Genomic DNA, 21,059 nt, shown 5'->3' with positions numbered 1-21,059 from the left:
GTGACACATACTGGACATATTTCATTCATTCCTCTCTTCAAAAACACATGCACACACACAACAAAACTTTCTGCCTTTTTATCAGATAAAATACTTTGAAAATTTTTATTTATTTTGATTGGAAAATAATTACTTTACAATATTGTAATAGTTTTTGACATACATCAACATGAATTGGCCACAGGTATACATACCCCCTGATCCTGAACCCCCCTCCCTCTTCCCTTCCCACCATATCCCTCTGAGTTGTCACCTGAGTACTGGATTTGGGTGCCCTGCTTCATGCATCAAACTTGCACTGGTCATCTATTTTACATAAGATAATGTATATGTTTCAATGCTATTTTCTCAAATAATCCCACCCTTGACTTCTCCCACTGAGTCCAAAAGTCTGTTCTTTACATCTGTGTCTCCTTTGCTGAAAATGCTATAAAATTTAACCAGACATCCCAACACTAAAGAAACACCTTCATATGTGAACTCTGTCTGCATAAGAGAGCTTCCCTCTATTCTTTGTTTCCATACCTTCAGATGGTTTTTGTCCCCACAACTGTCAGAAAATCCCAACTTAATGAAACTTTATCTGTTATAAGCAATTTGCACATTGGTTGCTATTTATTGACACTAATATAAATTTTATTTCATTTTTTCTCATTTTTTTCTGTATCTAAGTCCATGGATTCTTTTGCATATCTCTTTTATCCTTTTTATTCAGTAATTAAAGTAGTAAACCACTGGAGTTACCTGAGACTTGAATGGAGGAGTAAAATCGATGGAGCTTTCAAAAAAGGATTTTTAATGTGTTTAAATAGCTTTCTCTCATCAACAAAATGATTAACATTCATGTTAAAGTGTTCCAAGATTATCCAAAAAAGACTGCATAATGAAAGCAAATGTCCCAAAGAGTTTAATTATGAATGCTTTGATATCAAAAATATAATTTTAAGCTTCTGTTGTAGAGTTGATGTGAAAGTTGTACAGACACACAAAGCAATATCATGTTTGCCACCTTAGATTTTTAGAGCAGGGTTTACAGAGACATGAACCCAAAAATTTGTCTTCATCGATACTACTGTCATCCCACAGTGATGGTGCTTCTAGTGTGAGAGTTTTGCTCCTGACATCTGGTAGACAGAGACCAAAGATGCTGGGAAACATTGTTCAACACAGAGGACGAGTCCTAGTATCTGAGAATTATCCAGACTCAAATACCAGTAGGGACAAAAAAACCCTGGTCTAAAGAGCCTCATTCAGTTTGATATTTTAGAAAACAGTCCAATATTTTATACCAATTCAGTAACAAGAATAAGTAGGTTTCTTGCATTTGTTTTGTTTTTCTCCTGCAATCCTTTCAGCTCTTCATTCTTATGTGGTCTCTGAATTTTCCTCTGTCATCCACCCTTCCATTTAGGGATTTCCACTAATGATGATAATAATGATGAAAAAAAAAAGACAAAGTAAATAAGGATATACCTTGATAAGTTGATACTCTAGGTCTGTTATCTTAGTTATGTTTTACTGGTATCTAACAACAACAAAATCCTTATTTGTTTTCAATTGATATTCTTTCAAAATAGGTTATTATAATTTTTAAAAACACATTAATAAGCTTTTCTTGTGCTGGTTCAATACTATAATGGATTGTATGTCTTTAGTCCTACAAAACTTATTTTTAATTATTTTATATGTATAGGTTCTAGGGGACATTTCTATTTAGGCTTCTCAGAAAGGAGGAAGAGTTGTGACATAATACAGAAATTGCCCCCATACTAATTCAATGCTTAATAATATTAAGAAATAACTTAACTTTTATGGTGATTTTTATTGAAAGTTTATATGTTAATAATGCATACAGAAATTTAAAGCTGAATTAATATATTTGCAATTTACTTCAGAATAATAAAGGAGATGGGAAATATGTGAGTATTGGTGAAACAAGTTTAACTGAGTCAGTAATTGTTTAAGCTGGAAAATGAACATGTTGGGATTCATTTATGGTTATTATTTATACTACTATATAAGTTTATTTGACTATATTATGCTATCCTACAGTACTTAATATTATGCCATCCTACAGTACTTAATATTATGTCTTTCTTTTATCAACTTAAATATTCCATAATGAAAACAATCAAAATAATAAAATATTAGCCCTTTTTATAATTTTGTCTTTTTAGATGTGTTCCCCCTGCTCCAAGGGGCTTCCCCTGTGGCTCAGATGATAAAGAATCTGCCTGCAGTCCAGGAGACCCAGTTTAGATCCCTGGGTCAAGAAGATTTCCTGGAGAAGGGAATGGCTAACCACTCTAGTGTTCTTGCCTTGGGGAATCCAATGGACAGAGGAACCTGGCACGTTACAGTCTGTGGGGTCGCAAAGTGTCAGACATGACTAACCTGTTCACTTGCACTTTCCCCTGCTCCAAATTTTTCCACAAACCTGAGAAGAAAATACTGGTTGACTGACTATCTGGTTAAGTGAAGCTTTTATTGGATATGATTTGAAAATATATAAAGCTCTTCTCCATGATGAGCCAGACCATCTCTGGTGGGAGAGTGTCCTGATGTCCATTTATCATACTGACCAAGTAGGTCAGGGAGGAAGTTTTAAAAATGTAGTTCAGATAAACTGTTGGAGCATCTGACCCAATTCTTCAGTTCACTTTGCTTAAAATAACAAGAGAATGTGGTTCGTACAGCTTCAGCCCACTGATTTCTACTCCTTCCAGATTTTGCTATTTGATAAAGTTCGATCCCTGGCTCGGGAAGATCCCCTGGAGGAGGAAACGGCAACCCGCTCCAGTATTCTTGCCTGGAGAATCCTGTGGACAGAGGAGCCTGGCAGGCTACAGTCCACAGGGTCACAAAGAGTTAGACATGAGTGAACAATTAAGCATGCACACATGCAAAGATATAAGAAAAGTTAGCTGTTTAAAGGTATAGAAAAAATATATTTAAATTAGGGGTTGACAAACTAAAGGGTTACTTTCCCTGTGAAGAGCCAAATAGTAAATATTTAAGGTTTGTGGGCCACATGTGGTCTCTGTCATATATTGTTTTACAAACCTTTAAGAATGTTAAAACTATTCCTAACTCAGTAGCAAAAAAAAAAAAATATTATGGTTGGATTTGCCTGTAGGACTCCAGATATAACCTCTCATTTTTAAACTAGCTTTTCTTTCAAATTTAATTCTGACTAAGACAGTACAGGTAAAATCATTCAATAAATTATATTTTACTTTCTGCTACTATCACTTTAATGCATCTTAGCTCTATCAAGTAATACATGCTGCTAACTAGACCAACTAATTAGATTTAGGTTAGATGTATGTTATATTTTATCATCTATAATACATACTTGAGCCTACATGCAAACTTGTAAATTCAAAACTCAGTGTCATTTTTATGATTATAATTATTACCTTAAATTTGTTCATTTATTGTCACATAGAGTAATGTTTCTTAGGTTGGTAAAAGATAAACAGATATTTAGTTTTGTTAGGATTAATTTTAAATGTACCTAAGTTTTTGTTTTTGTTTATATTTTGTTTCTTTTTGGTGAGGAGATATTAGTAGGATTGCATTTTTGCCTAATAAGTTTTTGCTATTATCTTGCACACAAAGAAGTTTCCAGCTGACTTGTGTACTGATACTTTGGATTATGCAGAAGTAGCAAATGAAAACTCCACACAAATAGGATATAAGTTTTCAACTCACTTCAAGACCTCTCTATGGTACTCATGTACTTGACTTGCAGAACTCACTGTAGCCTCTCAAGAGAGGGAAAGAAAGGGAAGGGAGATGCTTTTAGCAAAATGGATGGCTGTGCACATCTAGAAAGAGGTCACAGATGGAAGTGTGTATGAGTCAGGCGCTTTTGAGCTGAATGGCACAGAGTCAAGCTCAGGTCACCTGAGGTGACAGAGTCTATTGTAAGTGAGCGCATGAAGAAAGGAAGAACAGCAAACTACCTCCAGACAGTCAGAAGCCAACTTGAAGGCAAGTGGGAACACCCCTCAAGAAACAGTGATTCCAGTGGTCAAAGCATCACTGTAGGGATACACCAGTCCAGTAATTTATGCACTCTCTGACTTTTCTAGCTGTTCATTCGTTACTGTCAGTCTCCTCATAAGAAGACACAATCAGGTCTATTAGTCACAGTCCAATATAAGGCATTCCCATCAGGAAGAGTTTTCCAGCCAGGCCATCCTGTGGGCTTCTAACCAGATTACAGATTACCATCTTTCAGATAGGCGTCAATCTTGGAATCAGTTATTACAGATTTTCAGTCAGAGGATAAAAGTTTACTAGTTGGCACACACAAATAAATACTTTGCTGTTTTTCAGTTGCTCAGTCATCTCCAACTCTTTGTGACCCCATGGACTGCAACACAAAAGGCTTCCCTGTCCTTCACAATCTACTGGAGTTTGCTCAAACTCATGTCCAGTGAGTCAATGATGCCATCCAACTCTCTCATCCTCTGTCGCCCCCTTTTCCTCCTGCCTTCAATCTTTCCCAGCTTCAGGGTCTTTTCCAATGAGTCGACTCTTCGCATCATATGGCCTAAGTATTGGTGCTTCAGCTTTAGTGTCAGTCCTTCCAATGAATGTTCAGGGTTGATTTCCTTTAGCATTGACTGTGTTGATCTCCTTGCAGTCCAAGGGACTCTCAAGAGTCCTCTACAGCACCACAGTTTGAAAACATCAGTTCTTCTGCACTCAGCCTTTTCTATGGTCCAGCTGTCACATCTATACCTGACTACTGGAAAAACCACAGCTTTGACTATATGGACTTTTTTTGGCAAAGTGATGTCTCTGCTTTTTTAACACTCTGTCCAGGTCTGTCATAGCGTTTCTTCAAAGGAGCAAGCATCTTTTAATTTCATGGCTGCAGTCCATAGTAATTTTTGAGCAGAAGAAAATAAAGTCTCTCACTGTTTCCATTTCCCCCCCACGTATTTGCTATGAAATGATGGGACTGGATGCCATGATCTTAGGTTGTTTGAATGTTGAGCTTTAAACCAATGTGTTTACTCTGCCTCTTTCACCTGCATCAAGAGGCTCTTTAATTCCTCTTCACTTTCAGCCATTAAGGTGATGCCATCTGCATATCTGAGTTTATTGACATTTCTCTCAGCCGTCTTGATTCTAGCTTGAGCTTCATCCAGCCCAGCATTTTACATGATGTACACTGCATACAAGCTAAATAAGCAGGGTGACAATATAAAGCCTTGATGTGCTCCTTTCCCAATTTTGAACCAGTCCGTTGTTCCATGTCAAGTTATAACTATTGCTTCTTGACTTGTAAACAGGTTTCTCAAGAGGCAGGTAAGGTACTCTCTACTTGCATCTTTTTAGGAATTTTCCACAGTTTGTTGTTATCCACACAGTCAAAGGCTTTAGTGTAGTCAATGAAGCAAAAGTAAATGTTTTTCTGAAATTCTTTTGCCTTTTCTATGATCCAGTGGATGTTGGCAATTTGATATCTGGTTCCTCTGCCATTTCTAAATCCAGCTTGTACATCTGAAAGTTCTTGGTTTACGTACTGTTGAAGCCTAGCTGGGAGGGTTTTGAGCATTACCTTGATAGCGTGTGAAATGAATGCAGTTGTATGGTAGTTTGAATATTCTTTGGCATTGCCCTTATGGGATTGGAATGAAAACTGACCTTCACCAGTCCTGTGACCACAGCCCAGTTTTCCAAATTTACTGGCATATTGAGTGCAGTACTTTAATAGCATCATCTTTTAGGATTTGAAATAGCTCAGCTGGAACACTATCACCTCCACTAACTTTGCTCATAGTAACACTTCCTAAGTCCCACCTGACTTCACCCTGCAGGATGTCTGGCTCTAGGTGAGTGATCACACTATCATGGTTATCTGGGTCATTAAGACAGAAGAACTTGCCACCTCCTCTTAATATCTTCTGTTAGGTCCATATCATTTCTGTAATTCCATAATCATTCCTATCTTTGCATGCAGTGTTCCCTTGGTATCTTTAATTTTCTTGAACAGATGTCTAGTCTTTCTTATTCTACTGTTTTCCTCTATTTCTTTGCATTGATCACTGAGGAAGGCTTTCTTATCTCTCTGTGCTGTTCTTTGGAACTCTGCTTTTAGATATATGTCCTCTCTTTTCTCCTTTGCCTTTTGCTTCTCTTCTTTTCTCAGCTATTTGTAAGGCCTCCTCAAAAAACCATTTTGCCTTTTTGCATTTCTTTTTTGGAGGGATGGTTTTGATCACCACCTCCTGTACAGTGTTACAAACCTCTGTCCATAGTTATTCAGGCATTCTTTCAGATCTAATCCTTTGAATCTGTTTGTCACTTCCACAGTATAATTGTAAGGGAATTGATTTAGGTCATACCTGACAAATACTGCTTCTAACCAATTTGAGAGAAATGAGTTACTAGTAGGTTTAATGTCAGAAAGGTTTCTCTGGATGCCAGTTTTGCTTGATTTTTTTTTTTCCAAAACAGCCTTCATCTTACATTCACTTAGAGGACAGTTACCCTTCTGTGGTTTTTCTTTACATCTACATTCAAAATTGTGGGTGCCTCATCACCTTTCAAGTTCTTTTGAAGCTTCATTTCACAGGGCTTCTCAGAAGAGATCATTTCTTGGTGCTATAGCTTTATTTCATGCAAATTCCCATCATCTCATACCCCTGATTATTGTCAAAACTTCTTTTCAACTCTTTATTTTAACTGGTAAGGATTTCCTTCTTAGTTCATTTTATAAGACAACCCTAAATCAATATCCTTGTGTCATAAACCAGAAAATTTGAAAGAATACATTTGCCTTCAAGAGAAAAAGGGGTTGAATGCCTTTCGAAAATTTGGCATGATATCTAGAGAGTTAGTTCTCCCCATACTATTCTATATAATCTCCTTTTCCAAGACAATATTTTATAAACAAATTTCTTCCTTAAAAGCATTGCAATCCCACTGTCGATCAAGACCAAACTTGTTATCTAAAGAGGAATATTCTCTATGACAATCAAAATCCTATAATCCTGTGAAACAGCTATTTTTTTCAATTCCAGGAAAATCTCCTTATAAATTCTTCTCTGAACCTGTTCTCATGATTATTTCATTCTAGTGTCCTTTATTGCCCCCCCCCACTCCCTTTTCCCTGTCCTCTCCATCCTCATGGCCTAAGCACTGTAATTCCTGTACTTCTTTTGGAGCCTACCTAAGACCTTCAATGCCACCAAAACTGTACAAACTGAACTTTTTAGATTTTTATAAACCAGCAGATGATTTAACTTTGGGATTATTCTCAAGCTCTTGTTACATACTGTACTTGAATTTCTAGTTAATTATAAAAGCTTTGAGTCAGGATTAGTGTCTTTCATTTCTTTTATAGTTCCCACAGTTTCCACCAATGTGCTAGTACAAGAAAACCGTTCATTGACCTGAATTTATTCTATCCCTGAAATTCCTTTCCTTTTTGCCACCTTTTCCCAACTTATCTTAAAACAAAAAACCCTATTTTATATGCAAATCTGACTGCTAGAAGAATTAATTTTCCAAAAAGGTCCATCACTGCCATTACCTAAGACATTTTAGAAATGTGCTCTCTAGCCCCACTCTAGACATATTATATCCTAATATGCTTTTTAGCAAGACACTAGCATGCATAAAGTGATTTTTATGCATTTTAAAATGTGGGAAATGTTGCACTAAAGAATCCAGTCTGAATCAGTTGTAAACATTGCCACTAAAGAATTCATTCTGAATCAGTGATCTTTGATTTTTACATTCAATAAGCCAGGAAAATGTGTATTTAAATCTCTTTTTTATCATCCACATGTATATGTGTGTTGTGTGAAAAGGAGAGGAAGACAGAAAACCAGGGGAAAATTTGGAGGATAAGCAATTTTTTGCTTTAGTAAACACCTCATAATTATCTAGTGAATATATTTTCTATTTAGACTGTTATTTCTGCTGTACTTTTTTTTTTCCATTTTGTGTTAAACCACATAGGAAAACAGAGCTGTCAAGATATTACTTCAAAAAATACAATTGAGATATCTAAGAGCGGAAATCATTTGATGAATTTTTAAAAAGCTGGCTGCTTTTTAAAGGCATTTATAATTCAAAGTGTTTGATTAACTTTTAAAGAGTTGAGTGCTAGTAGATTTAAAATCAAAAGGAAAGATTTGGAGTGGTCTGGTAGATTTTTAAAGAAGGATAGAAGCAGGAAAACTGTGGCCTTACTCTTCTTAGCTTTGATATTTTTATGTGACTTTTGTTCCAATCACAAAACACATCCTTTTTAATCTTCTGGATATCATGTGAGCTACCATGGGAATACTAGTGATGGTTTCTTATCTACCCAGAAGATATTCTGAAAATCATTGCAATACTTCATAAAGTGTCTTAACTTGCCAGTGACAAGTGGTATAAATGTATAGTATATATCAGTTTATAAATAGTATCATGAAATTATGCAGACATTAGGCGATTGAAGAAGTCACAATGAAAAGACAGATATCGTTAGGTAATCCAAGTCTATGCCCCGGCTAGTAATGCTGAAAAAGCTGAAGTTGAATGGTTCTATGAAGACCTACAAGACCTTCTAGAACTAACACCCTAAAAAGATGTCCGTTTCATTATAGGGGACTGGAATGCAAAAGTAGTAAGCCAAGAAATGCCTGGAGTAACAGGCAAATTTGGCCTTGGAATACAGAATGAAGCAGGGCAAAGGCTAATAGAGTATTGCCAAGAGACTGCATTGGTCATAGCAAACACCCTTTTCAAACAACACAAGAGAAAACTCTACACATGGACATCACCAGATGGGCAATACCAAAATCAGATTGATTGTATTCTTTGTGCCAAATATGGAGAAGCTCTATAGAGTCAGCAAAAAGAAGACCAGGAGCTGGCTGTGGCTCAGATCATGAACTCCTTATTGCCATTTTCAGACTTAAATTGAAAAAAGTAGGGAAAACCACTAGACCATTCAGGTATGACCTAAATCATATTCCTTATGATTATACAGTGGAAGTGACAAATAGATTCAATGGATTAGATCTGACAGACAGAATGTCTGATGAACTATGGATGAGGTTCATGACATTATACAGGAGACAGGGATCAAGACCATCCCCAAGAAAAAGAAATGCAAAATAGCAAAATGGTTGCCTGAGGAGGCCTTACAAATAGCTGTGAAAGAAGAGAAGCGAAAAGTAAAAGAGAAAAGGAAACATACACCCATTTGAATGCAGAGTTCCAAAGAATAGCAAGAAGAGATAAGAAAGCCTTCCTCAGTGCAAAGAAATAGAGGAAAACAATAGAATGGGAAAGACTAGAGATCCCTTCAAGAAAATTAGAGATGCCAAGGGAATATTTCATGCACAGATGGGCTCAATAAAGAACAGAAATGGTATGGACCTAACAGAAGCAGAAGATATTAAGAAGAGATGGCAAGAATACACAGAAGAACTGTACAAAAAAGATCTTCATGACCCAGATAATCATGATGGTGTGATCACTCACCTAGAGTCAGACATCCTAGAATGCGAAGTCAGGTGGACCTTAGGAAGCATCACTACAAACAAAGCTAGTGGAGGTGATAGAATTCCAGCTGAGCTATTTCAAATCCTAAAAGATGATGCTATTAAAGTACTGCACTCAGTATGCCAGTAGATTTGGAAAACTGGAAATGGCCACAGGACTGGAAAAGGTCAGTTTTCATTCCAATCCCAAAGAAAGGCAATGCAAAAGAATGCTCAAACTACCACACAATTGCACTCATCTCACAGGCTAGTAAAGTAATGCTCAAAATTGTCCTAGCCAGGCTTCAACAGTATGTGAACCATGAACTTCCAGAAGTTCAAGCTGGTTTTAGAAAAGGCAGAGGAACCAGAGGTCAAATTGCCAACATCTGTAGGATCATCAAAAAAGCAAGAGAGTTCCAGAAAAACATCTATTTCTGCTTTATTGACTATGCCAAAGCTTTTCACTGCATGGATCACAACAAACTGGAAAATTCATAAAGAGATGGGAATACCAGACCACCTGACCTGCCTCTTGAGAAATCTGTATGTAGGTCAGGAAGCAACAGTTAGAACTAGTCATGGAACAACAGACTGGTTCCAAACTGTGAAAGGAGTGCATCGAGGCTATATATTGTCACCCTGCTTATTTAACTTATGTGCAGAGTACATCATGAGAAATGCTGGGCTGGATGAAGCACAACCTGGAATCAAGATTGCTGGGAGAAATATCAATAACCTCAGATATGCAGATGACACCACCCTTATGACAGAAAGTGAAGAACTAAAGAGCCTCTTGATGAAAGTGAAAGAGGAGAGTGAAAAAGTTGGCTTAAAACTCATCATTCAGAAAACTAAGATCATGGCATCTGATCCCATCATTTCATGTCAAATAGATGAGGAAACAGTGAAAACAGTGAGAGACTTTATTTTTCCATGCTCCAAAATCACTGCAGATGGTGATTGCAGCCATGAAATTAAATGACACTTACTCCTTGGGAGAAAAGTTATGACCAACCTAGAGCATACTGAAAAGCAGAGACATTACCTTGCCAACAAAGGTCCATCTAGTCAAGGCTGTGGTTTTTCCAATAGTTAAATATGGATGTGAGAGTTGGACTGTAAAGAAATCTGAGCGCCAACGAATGATGCTTTTGAACTGTGGTGCTGGAGGACTTGAGAGTCCCTTGGACAGCAAGCAAATCCAACCAGTCCATCCTAAAGGAAATCAGTCCTGAATATTCATTGGAGGGACTGATGCTGAAGCTGAAACTCCAATACTTTGACCACCTGATGCGAAGAACTTACTGTTTTGAAAAGACCCTGATGCTGGGAAAGATTGATGGTGGGAGGAGAAGGGGACGACAGAGGATGACATGGTTGGATGGCATCACTGACTCCTTGGACAGAAGTTGGAGTATACTCTGGGAGTTGGTGAAGGTCAGGGAGGCCTGGCGTTTTGCGGTTCATGGGGTCGCAAAGAGTCGGACATGACTGAGCAACTGAACTGAACTGATCTTAAGGAAGCGGAAAGGGAGAGGGGTTAAGGAGTGAAAACTATAAACCTTAATAGAAACTTCCACGTATCCAACAGAATAAAACAATAATGTTCTAAAGTATTTGAGATCATTAGGTACCAGATAAAAGAGGAGAGCAATGTAGCATCTGGTGAATAGCATCAGTGCTCCTCAAAAAGGTCTAGCTCTTTGGGCTGTTGTGTTCAAATGTGAGTACTTTGTTTTATGAAGAATGCTTCCAACCTGGTCTAAGTCTTTCTGCTCCTTATCAATTGACTCTTTCATTCCTCATTTCGTGAACCAGGTTATATTGCATCACTTAGACTATTGTGTTTTATTGTATGGTAAGGGCTTGACATTGCAAATTAGATTGGTGTACTTTTCTTTAAATACCTCTTAGTTAAGCATCGAGAAATATCACATAAACAAATAAGGGCAATAATGTGCTGTAGAGGTTATGTTGCAACAAGTTCAAAACTGTGTGGAGGCACAAAGGTGAATTCTCCCTGGGTAATTAAGAAAAAGATATCCATCAGTATGAAGCCATCTTATTTGAGACAAGTCTAAAGAAATGGGATGGTTAGATTATGAACAAATTGCTTCATAAACAGTTTGGTGGGTGTGGGAGATTTTCATTATCTTTCACCAATTTAGAGGGTTATTGAATATATGAAACATCACTTTTTCCTCATTCTAGCACTTAGAGACAAAATCACAGGAAAAAATTCAGAGATAGGAAAAGCAACATAAAGGAAAAAGGAAGGGAACTCATGTTGTGAGAGGGTCAATACTGTACTAAGCTTGTACCAGGCACCTTAGAGGCATTGTTTTAGGTAAACCTCATAACAATTTTGCCAATGCATAACTTGTCTGAGGTGTCACTACTAGAGTCAATACTCACAGCCCCAGGTGATCACCCTAATCCTAGTTTTTAAAAGAAATAAATTAACCAAACATATGGGGAGAGCTCATATTACAAAGCAATAACTTTAAATGACTAACAGAATAAGCAGCAGTAAAGGACACTAATAACTGTGCAAGTATAACTGTGTCTCTGGGATTGAAATAATCAGATCTTTAGAAAAAAAGCAAAATTGGGTGTTTGGTTTCTTAGGATATTTATCATGCTGCAAAATCTATCTACATATAATACAATCTGTATATCAAAATACATTATATCTAATCTCTTTCAGAAAATTATAAAAAGTAAAAATTTTCAAAATACATTAAATACCACAAAATTTACATCGATTTTATATTTTATGCATGCATGCTCAGTCTTGTCTGGTTCTTTGTGACCCCATAGACTGTAACCCTCCAGGCTCCTCTGTCCCAGAATTTCCCAGGCAAAAATATTGCATTTTCTCTAGGGGATCTTCCTACCCCAGGAATTGAACCCCCCATGTTTTGTCCTACTCTAAATTTATTTAGCTCCTTATACTCAGATCCATTTGACACTTAAAGTGCTTCTATCACCATGCTTGATATACAAATTGATTTAAGCCAGATGTTACGATATCCTATGCCAATTTACTAATTCACTAGGATGAATATGGAAAAATTATAAATATAAATAGAAAACAAAGAAGTGATATTTCCTCTCACGCATTATTATGAGAAACTGGATTAGAAACCCAAGTAATTTCTAGGAACTTAGTATTTTAAGACACAACAGAATTACTTTTATTTCCTCATATTGGGTGCAAAAGAAGGAAGCAACTCTGCTTAGGTTAATATAAGGTTAATATAATCAGTTCAGTTCAATTCAGTTGCTCAGTCGTATCCGACTCTGCGACCCCATGAATTGCAGCACGCCAGGCCTCCCTGTCCATCACCAACTCCCGGAGTTCACTCAAACTCACGTCCACTGAGTCAATGATGCCATCCAGCCATCTCATCCTCCGTCGTCCCCTTCTCCTCCTGCCCCCAGTCCCTCCCAGCATCAGAGTCTTTTCCAATGAGTCAACTCTTCGCATGAGGTGGCCAAAGTACTGGAGTTTCAGCTTCACCATCATTTCCTCCAAAGAAATCCCAGGGTTGATCTCCAACCAAGTACAAATTTTCCCATAAATTCTAGAAACTCAGGTTAAAAATTTTCATTTACTTAGAAATTTCCGTCATGAGTTCCTGATTAACTCTGTTTACAGTGATGTCAAGTTCTGTTTTAGAGATCAGAGAAATAGTGCTGAATTGAAAAATATTTGAGGCCATTTGACTTACTTATAAAACGACTGTTTATATAGGTGATATAATGTCAGGTGGACTGAAATGTTTATAATCAGGGTTAACTAATGTCTGAAAAAATAGCACTGGGTGGTTGATATATACCCTAAAGATTATTGAAAGTAGGTGTGCTGTGCTGTGCTTAGTCACTTAGTCATGTCCGACTCTTTGTGACCCTATGGACTATATCCACCAGATTCCTCTGTCCATGAGGATTCTCCAGGCAAGAATACTGGAGTGGGTCGCCTTGCCCTCCTCCAAGGGATCTTCCCAACCCAGGGATTGAATCCAGGTCTCCTGCATTGCAGGTGGATTCTTTACTGTCTAAGCCACCAAGGAAGCTCATTAAAAGTATACATATGTATATATGTGGTATATGACTCAAATGGTAAAGAATCTGCCTGCAATTCAGGCAACCCAGTTTCAATCTCCGGGTTGAGACAATCCCCTGGAGAAGGGAATGGCAACCCACTCCAGTATTCTTGCCTGGAGAATCCCATAGACAGAGGAGCTTGGCGGGCTATAGTCCATGGGTTTGCAAAGAGTCAGATATGACTGAGTGAATAACACACACACACACACACACGCACGCACACACATATGGGCTTCCAAGGTGGCGCTAGTGGTAAAGAACTCACCTGGCAATACAGCAGACTTAAGAGACATGAGTTCAATCGCTGGGTCAGGAAGATCCCCTGGAGGAGGGCATGGCAGCCCACTTCAGTCTTCTTGCCTAGAGAACTCCATGGACAGAGAAGTCTGATGGGCTACAGTTCATAGGGTCGCAAAGAGTTGGACAGGACTGAAATGACTTAGCAGACCTGTGTGCATGTGTGTATGTGTGTGTGTAGTGTGGGAGGCCAAATTTAATCTCCCTGGACACACTTCTTCCGATACTGAAATTGGAAACAAATTTCTAATACTCCTGTAATGGGATGCATTACTCTCAGTTTCCCTCTTGCTGTGCTTAGTTGCTGTTGTGTCTGACTCTTTGCGACCCCATGGACTGTAGCCCGCCAGACTTCTCTGTCCCTGGGGATTCTCCAGGCAGGAATACTGGAGTGGGTTACCCTCCTCCAAGGGATCTTCCCAACCCAGGGATTGAACCCAGGTCTCCTGCGTTGCAGACAGATTCATTACCAACTCAGCCACCAGGGAAGCCCCAGTTTTTCTCTTAGATAAGTGAAATAACCTGTAAAGAAAATAACTTATTTTATAAAGAAAAGCAGGAAAATCATGCAGAATTAAAACTAATATTCCAAGTTTCCATTACTTGTGCACTTATCATTTAGAAATTGGTATCCTGATGAAAGGATGTATTTCCAAGTAAATTTGCACTGAAATTTTAAAAGTAGTGATTATACCTCTAGGAAAATCCTAGTTGAGTACACAGAGAGTAAACAAACAAGGAAAATAAGCAGAAAGATTGAATTAAGCAACAAGATCTAGAAAATATGATGGAAGAATCTGTTTTAAAAGGTTACATCTATAAGCCACACTCTGCTTATTCTTTTGGAGTTCAATTTTATTTCATTTTTCAATTCCATTTTGTTTTCCTTGTGCAGCAATCTGAGCACAAAAGCAAGTTAATTTTCTACTTGGTGAGTAGGAACATATCTACATTGAAGAAAACATTATGAAACCTTCTAGATACTCTCTCCATTATACACACATTGCACAAAAGCCCCAAAGATATATCACGTTGTTTACCTGGTAGCTCAGTGGCAAAGGATCTACACAGGATTCTCTTCACTTAATAAGTGGATACCCAAAATAACTTAAAATCAAGAGAAAATTAACTTACAAAAAAAAAAAACCCACCTCCTCCATTCATATGGAATCTGGAAATTCAATTCATGAAATCTAAGACTTTTAGAATCAAGTTTAATTTTTCTCATTGCTAAATGTGTGGTATTGTTTATTTCAGTTCATGAAACAAAGTGTTTGGAAAAATTAAACAAAAAGAGAACTATTTAAATTGTTTTTTTTCTCTCACACTAACCAGTGACTATTTCTAGAATATACCTCATGAATATACTCTAATTTGTTCTGTTTCTCACTAAGAAATTATTGAGATGCTGAGAGAGAATGGCAAAGGAGTTTTGTGCTGGGAATGAACACAGTTCATCAGCTAACTTCTGAAAGGACTTTGCTAGTATAAATCTGTCTTTAGCCCTTAGTTTTCCATGGGTGATTGAAATCCATGTTGTAGAACATGTTGCCTGTTGGTTCAGTGATTCAGTTCAGCAAACATTAAACACCTAACAGATGCCATGGGGAACTAAAGATACAAAAACCAGTGGAACTTTAGATAGAAAAGATGACTGAAGTCTGAAATTATAGATTAAATGTTGATTTCACTATAGAGATGAAACTGAATTTTACATTTTACAGATGAATAGATGAAGGTCCAGAGAAGTATTTGTTCAAATATTCACAACCAAGATCAGTCAGTTTGAGAGAGTAACAGAGGACTCCTAATCTCCAGGCCAATACTCTTTATACTACATCCAAAAAAACAAACAAACAAACTCTAAAATAAGCTAAGAATTTGAATGCATGTATATAGCTGAATCGGGGCTTCCCTGGTGGCTCCATGGTAAAGAACGCACTTGCAGTGCAGGAGATTCAAGCTCAAACCATGGGTCAGGAAGATCCCCTGTCAGAGAAAATGACAACCCACTCCTGTATTCTTGCCTGGAAAATCTCATGAACAGAGAAGCCTGGTGAGCTACAATCCATGGGTTCACAAAGAGTTGAACATCAATACGACTGAGCATGCATGCATATAGCTGAATCAGCAGGTGACCATCACTGCTGCATATAATCACCAAGAAAGCACTCTACTTCATTAGTTGGCAAGAAATAGACCAAACTGAAAAATCAGTTTTGATTCAAAATTTACAAAAGATAAAGAATTACATAATTGCATTTATTTTCAATAAAATTTAATTAAGAAGTAAGAGGAACTAGAGATCAAATTGCCAACATCTGTTAGATCATCGAAAAAGCAAGAGAGTTCCAGAAAACATCTATTTCTGCTTTATTGACTATGCCAAAGCCTTTGACTGTGTGGATCACAATCAACTGTGGAAAATTCTTCAAGAGATGGGAATACCAGACCACCTGACCTGCCTCTTGAGAAATCTGTATGCAGGTCAGGAAGCAACAGTTAGAACTGGACATGGATCAACAGACTGGTTCCAAATAGGAAAAGGAGTATGTCAAGGCTGTATATTGTCACCCTGCTTATTTAACTTATATGCAGAGTACATCATGAGAAACACTGGACTGGAAGAAACACAAACTGGAATCAAGATTGCCAGGAGAAATATCAATAACCTCAGATATGCAGATGACACCACCCTTATGGCAGAAAGTGAAGAGGAACTAAAAAGCCTCTTGATGAAAGTGAAAGTGGAGAGTGAAAAAGTTGGCTTAAAGCTCAACATTCAGAAAACGAAGATCATGGCATCCGGTCCCATCATTTCATGGGAAATAGATGGGGAAACAGTGGAAACAGGGTCAGACTTAATTTTTTTGGCTCCAAAATCACTGCAGATGATGATTGCAGCCATGAAATTGAAAGACACTTACTCCTTGGAAGAAAAGTTATGACCAACCTAGAGAGTATATTCAAAAGCAGAGACATTACTTTGCCAATGAAGGTCTGTCTAGTCAAGGCTATGGTTTTTCCTGTGGTCATTTATGGATGTGAGAGTTGGACTGTGAAGAAGGCTGAGCACTGAAGAATTGATGCGTTTGAACTGTGGTGTTGGAGAAGACTCTTGAGAATCCCTTGGACTGCAAGGAGATCCAACCAGTCTATTCTGGAGGAGATCAGCCCTGGGATTTCTTTGGAAGGAATGATGCTAAAGCTGAAACTCCCATACTTTGGCCACCTCATGTGAAGAGTTGACTCATTGGAAAGACTCTGATGCTCGGAGGGATTGGGGGCAGGAGGAGAAGGGGCCGACAGAGGATGAGATGGCTGGATGGCATCACTGACTCGATGGATGTGAGTCTGAGTGAACTCCGGGTGTTGGTGATGGACAGGGAGGCCTGGCGTGCTGCGATTCATGGGGTCGCAAAGAGTCGGACACAACTGAGCGACTGAACTGAACTGAAAAGCTCAACTAATGATCTTATGGGAGTTCCCTTGTATGTAACTAGTTGCTTTTAGTTTGCTGCTTTTAATCTTCTCTGTTTATCTTTAATTTTTGCCTTTTTAATTATAATGTGTCTTAGTGTGTTCCCCCTTGGGTTGATCATCCCTGGGACTCTCTGTGCTTCCTGGACCTGGACTGTCTGTTTCCTTTCCCAAGTTAGGGAATTTTTCAGCTATTATTTCTTCAAATGTGTTCTCTGCCCCCTTTTCCTCTCTTCTCCTTCTAGGATTCTAATAATACAAATGTTAATAAGCTTAATGATGTCCCAAAGGTCTTTTAAACTATACTTAAAAAAAAAAAAAGCTTTTTTTCTGTTCGGACTGAGTGATTTTTTACTACTCTTTTTTCCAGTTTGCTGACTCAGGCCTCTGTATCATCTATTGTAACTTTGAGTCTGGCTACTGTAGAGGTTGCTGGCTGCTGCTTTGTCTAGGTTTGAGAGATCCCAGCATGGCCGGCTACATGGACCAGAGAGTCCCAGGGCTAGTGCTGACCAGTTAGTGGATGGGGCTGGGTTCTAGTGTTAATAAGATAGAAGGAGGATTCCAAAATGGTGCTTGCCAGCACCAGTGACTTTAGGGTATAATGAGCTCTCAAAAATGGATGCCACCAGTACCTGTGTACTCAGGGTATGTCCCACTTGCCTCCTGCCAATCCAGGAGACTCTAAAAGATCAGCTAGTTGGTTTGACCCCAGATCCTTCAAATTACTGCTTTTTGAATATTGGCGGGTATGAGGTTTTGCAGATACTCTTATAGAGTCTATTTCCCACAGTACCCCCAGTCTCCAGAATGCAAGTTCCACTGGCCTTAAAGCTAGACTTTCTGGGAATCTCTCAGGACTCACAGGCTGGGGAGCCTATCATCAGGTTCAGGGTCCCCTCTCCTTAAAAGGAGTCTCTGCCATTTTGATTATTGTGTTTGTGAGCCACCTACCCAGGGTTATGGGACTTAACTGTGCAGCGTGTCTGCCTCTTCTACCCATCTTGCTCTAATTCCTTCTTTATATCTATAGTTGTAGAAGGTCTTTCCTGCTAGTCTTCCGGTCGTTCACATCAATAATTGCTCTGTAAGCAGTTGTAATTTTGGTGTGCCTGAAGGAGGAGGTGACCTCAGTGAGTTCCTCTTTTGCCACCTTGGCCACACCACAATATTGTTTATTAAATCTGAAGCATCTACCAGTATGAACAATAACAGTGTAACTGGTGGCTTAGGTGGCATTTCCTAAAATCTTTTCAATTGCCAGATTGGTTCAGATGCACATCTTTAGTACTCCCACAGTGCCTGCATATTATTATTCTTACCAGATTGAGTTTAAATGAATTCTTAACTAAAATGAATTTTTTCTTTTTATTACCAGCATATAATTAACACAAAAGAAGATATTGTTTGATTAATGCTTCCAATTCTAACATCAAGGACATAATGCCTACCACATAATTTACTTATGATGTTTATCAATATGAACTGAAATTCTTTAAATAAGTTCAGAGGAGTGTGAATTTACCCCCTTTGCAATAATGATTTTGCTATATTTCCTTTGTTGGGAGTGTGTATTTCAGAAATACTTCCATTCCTTTTTTTTCTAATACGTTATTTTGAAGCAATGTTTTTCTATTACTTTAAATTTTTTAAAGAAGTAAAATATACAGGATTTTAATAAATAAATTTTGGAAAATGAAATAGAAAATCATCACTTTTGTCACTGATTTTACCTAATACAAAAATACAAATTTGCAAATATTTGTTTACCATATATTGGGAATCAAAATTTCAAAAAAGGATTTTCCTTAGAAATTACATAAATGAAAAACTCCTCTATGCATTTAGAACATAATTTTTATACTGATCTTATTTGGAATATATGAACTACTTAAAGCATTCCTATAATGCATACATGTGACCCTGTGACCCAACTGTGCTTGATCATAAGACTTTCTAAGCCAATGATTTGGTGCTCACTTCCCTGGTGGCTCAGATGGTAAAGAATCTGCCTGCAATGTAGGAGACCCACGTTTGACCCTGGGTTGGGAAGATCCCATGGAGAAGGGAATGGCAACCTACTCCAGTATTCTCGCCTGGAGAATTCCATGGACAGAGCAGCCTGGAGGGCTACAGTCCATGAGGTCGCAAAGGGTCAGACGCAACTGAGCAGCCAGCACTTTGAGCACTTGGTTTCTGTCTATAAGATACCGTTTCCTCTCTGCCTTCCAGAATTCATAAAAACTTTTGTCTGAGCATGGTCTCTTCCTGTTTTCAACTCCATTTTATATTTATCATTCTTTTTTCTGTGACTTTTTGTTATTTGGGGGGAATTTAAATGAGAGGTGGGGGAAATAAATTTGTTTCAGCTTTTCTCAATTGTTCAAAAAAAAGAGAATATTTTAAGATTAAGTATTAACAATTGGGTACTTTTAATTATCCAAAGGGATTTTCTGATAAAATATAAAATGTGGCTAATCGTTGGTTTCTCAAACCATGAGACATTTTTTTTTTTTTTTTTGAGGCAGGTCTTAATGGCCTTTTAAGGAAAATTACCTAACATATCTTTCTTCTTTGTTTTTATAGAGATTTGCTTGCTGACCAAGGGAAGGCGCACTGCCAGTGTTCGAGCTGATACATATTGTCGTCTTTACTCACTTTCTGTGGACAATTTCAATGAGGTCCTGGAGGAATATCCAATGATGAGAAGAGCCTTTGAGACGGTTGCCATTGACCGATTAGATAGGATAGGTACTGTTTATTTTCTTCTTTACTTACAATTCACTCTTAATCTAGTGGTTGAGTATATATTTGCAGTCATAAGTCCCAAATACTAGTTTACAAATTGCTTGTTAACTAGCATAGAAACAGCAATTAGCTGTAGCCATATTTCTAGAAAGATCTGAGGCACTAACTTTCTCTTCTAAGTATTCTAGGTTTGTTTATTCATCTCTGTTTTTACTAGCTACACAGTCTGATTTCCTCAGTGATACCAAAAGGTAAAAACAATGATTACAAATTCTAGATGGCATTAAAATAGAACTAAAAATACAATAGTATGAGTCTACATTACAAACTATATTTTATCACAAGTTTTCTTTTAAATTTTAAGGATCAACCTTATACTTATTCTTACATTATGAATTGAAAATAATTGTGCATCTTACTTGTCACAGTAGAAACTTTAAAGTTTGTAATACAGACTCACGCAGAAAAAGCCTTAATAGAAATGCCCACATAGATGCTTGATTTTCAAACATCAACTTATTTTAAAATCTTTTCTGCTCTCAAAATATTGATATATAAGGCCTTACTAGTTACCCTAGTTTAAACATTTGAATAATTGCCATTGTAAAATTAGATCAGATTGGCTTGCTGTTAACTTCCCAAGATATGCTGGAACATTCTGATGTCAGAAGGTGGTATGCATTCATTTTCAACACCCAAATTCTCCTCCCCCACCAGACCCTTCTCTGCTCCCTTTCCCGGCTTAACTCTACTAGTTTTCAAATTTCAAGTTAAACATCATTTCCCTGTAGAAACCTATGACCTTCCACTCCTCCTTAATAGTTTGAGCACCCTGGATATGTTCTCCCATACCCCTGGGATATTCCTCCATCACAGTACAGCTTTTATTATTGAAATTGCTCTAGAGATGCTAAGCTT

The 21,059-nt window shown here is 37.7% G+C and overlaps 1 protein-coding gene across 1 annotated transcript in view; it reads left to right on the top strand.

The window, feature by feature from the left end:
- Positions 1–21,059, top strand: part of HCN1 (hyperpolarization activated cyclic nucleotide gated potassium channel 1) — a 446,451-nt gene that overhangs the window by 419,764 nt on the left and 5,628 nt on the right. The window contains exon 7 of the mRNA XM_040262465.1: positions 19,980–20,144. Coding sequence (XP_040118399.1) covers positions 19,980–20,144 — 165 coding nt within the window. The remainder of the gene's footprint in view (positions 1–19,979; positions 20,145–21,059) is intronic.

The sequence above is a fragment of the Oryx dammah genome, unplaced genomic scaffold, assembly GCF_014754425.2.
Source record: "Oryx dammah isolate SB20612 unplaced genomic scaffold, SCBI_Odam_1.1 HiC_scaffold_20, whole genome shotgun sequence".
Taxonomy (NCBI): domain Eukaryota; kingdom Metazoa; phylum Chordata; class Mammalia; order Artiodactyla; family Bovidae; genus Oryx; species Oryx dammah.
Note: the sequence above shows the minus strand (reverse complement) of the source record. Positions and strands in the feature narration are given on the sequence as shown.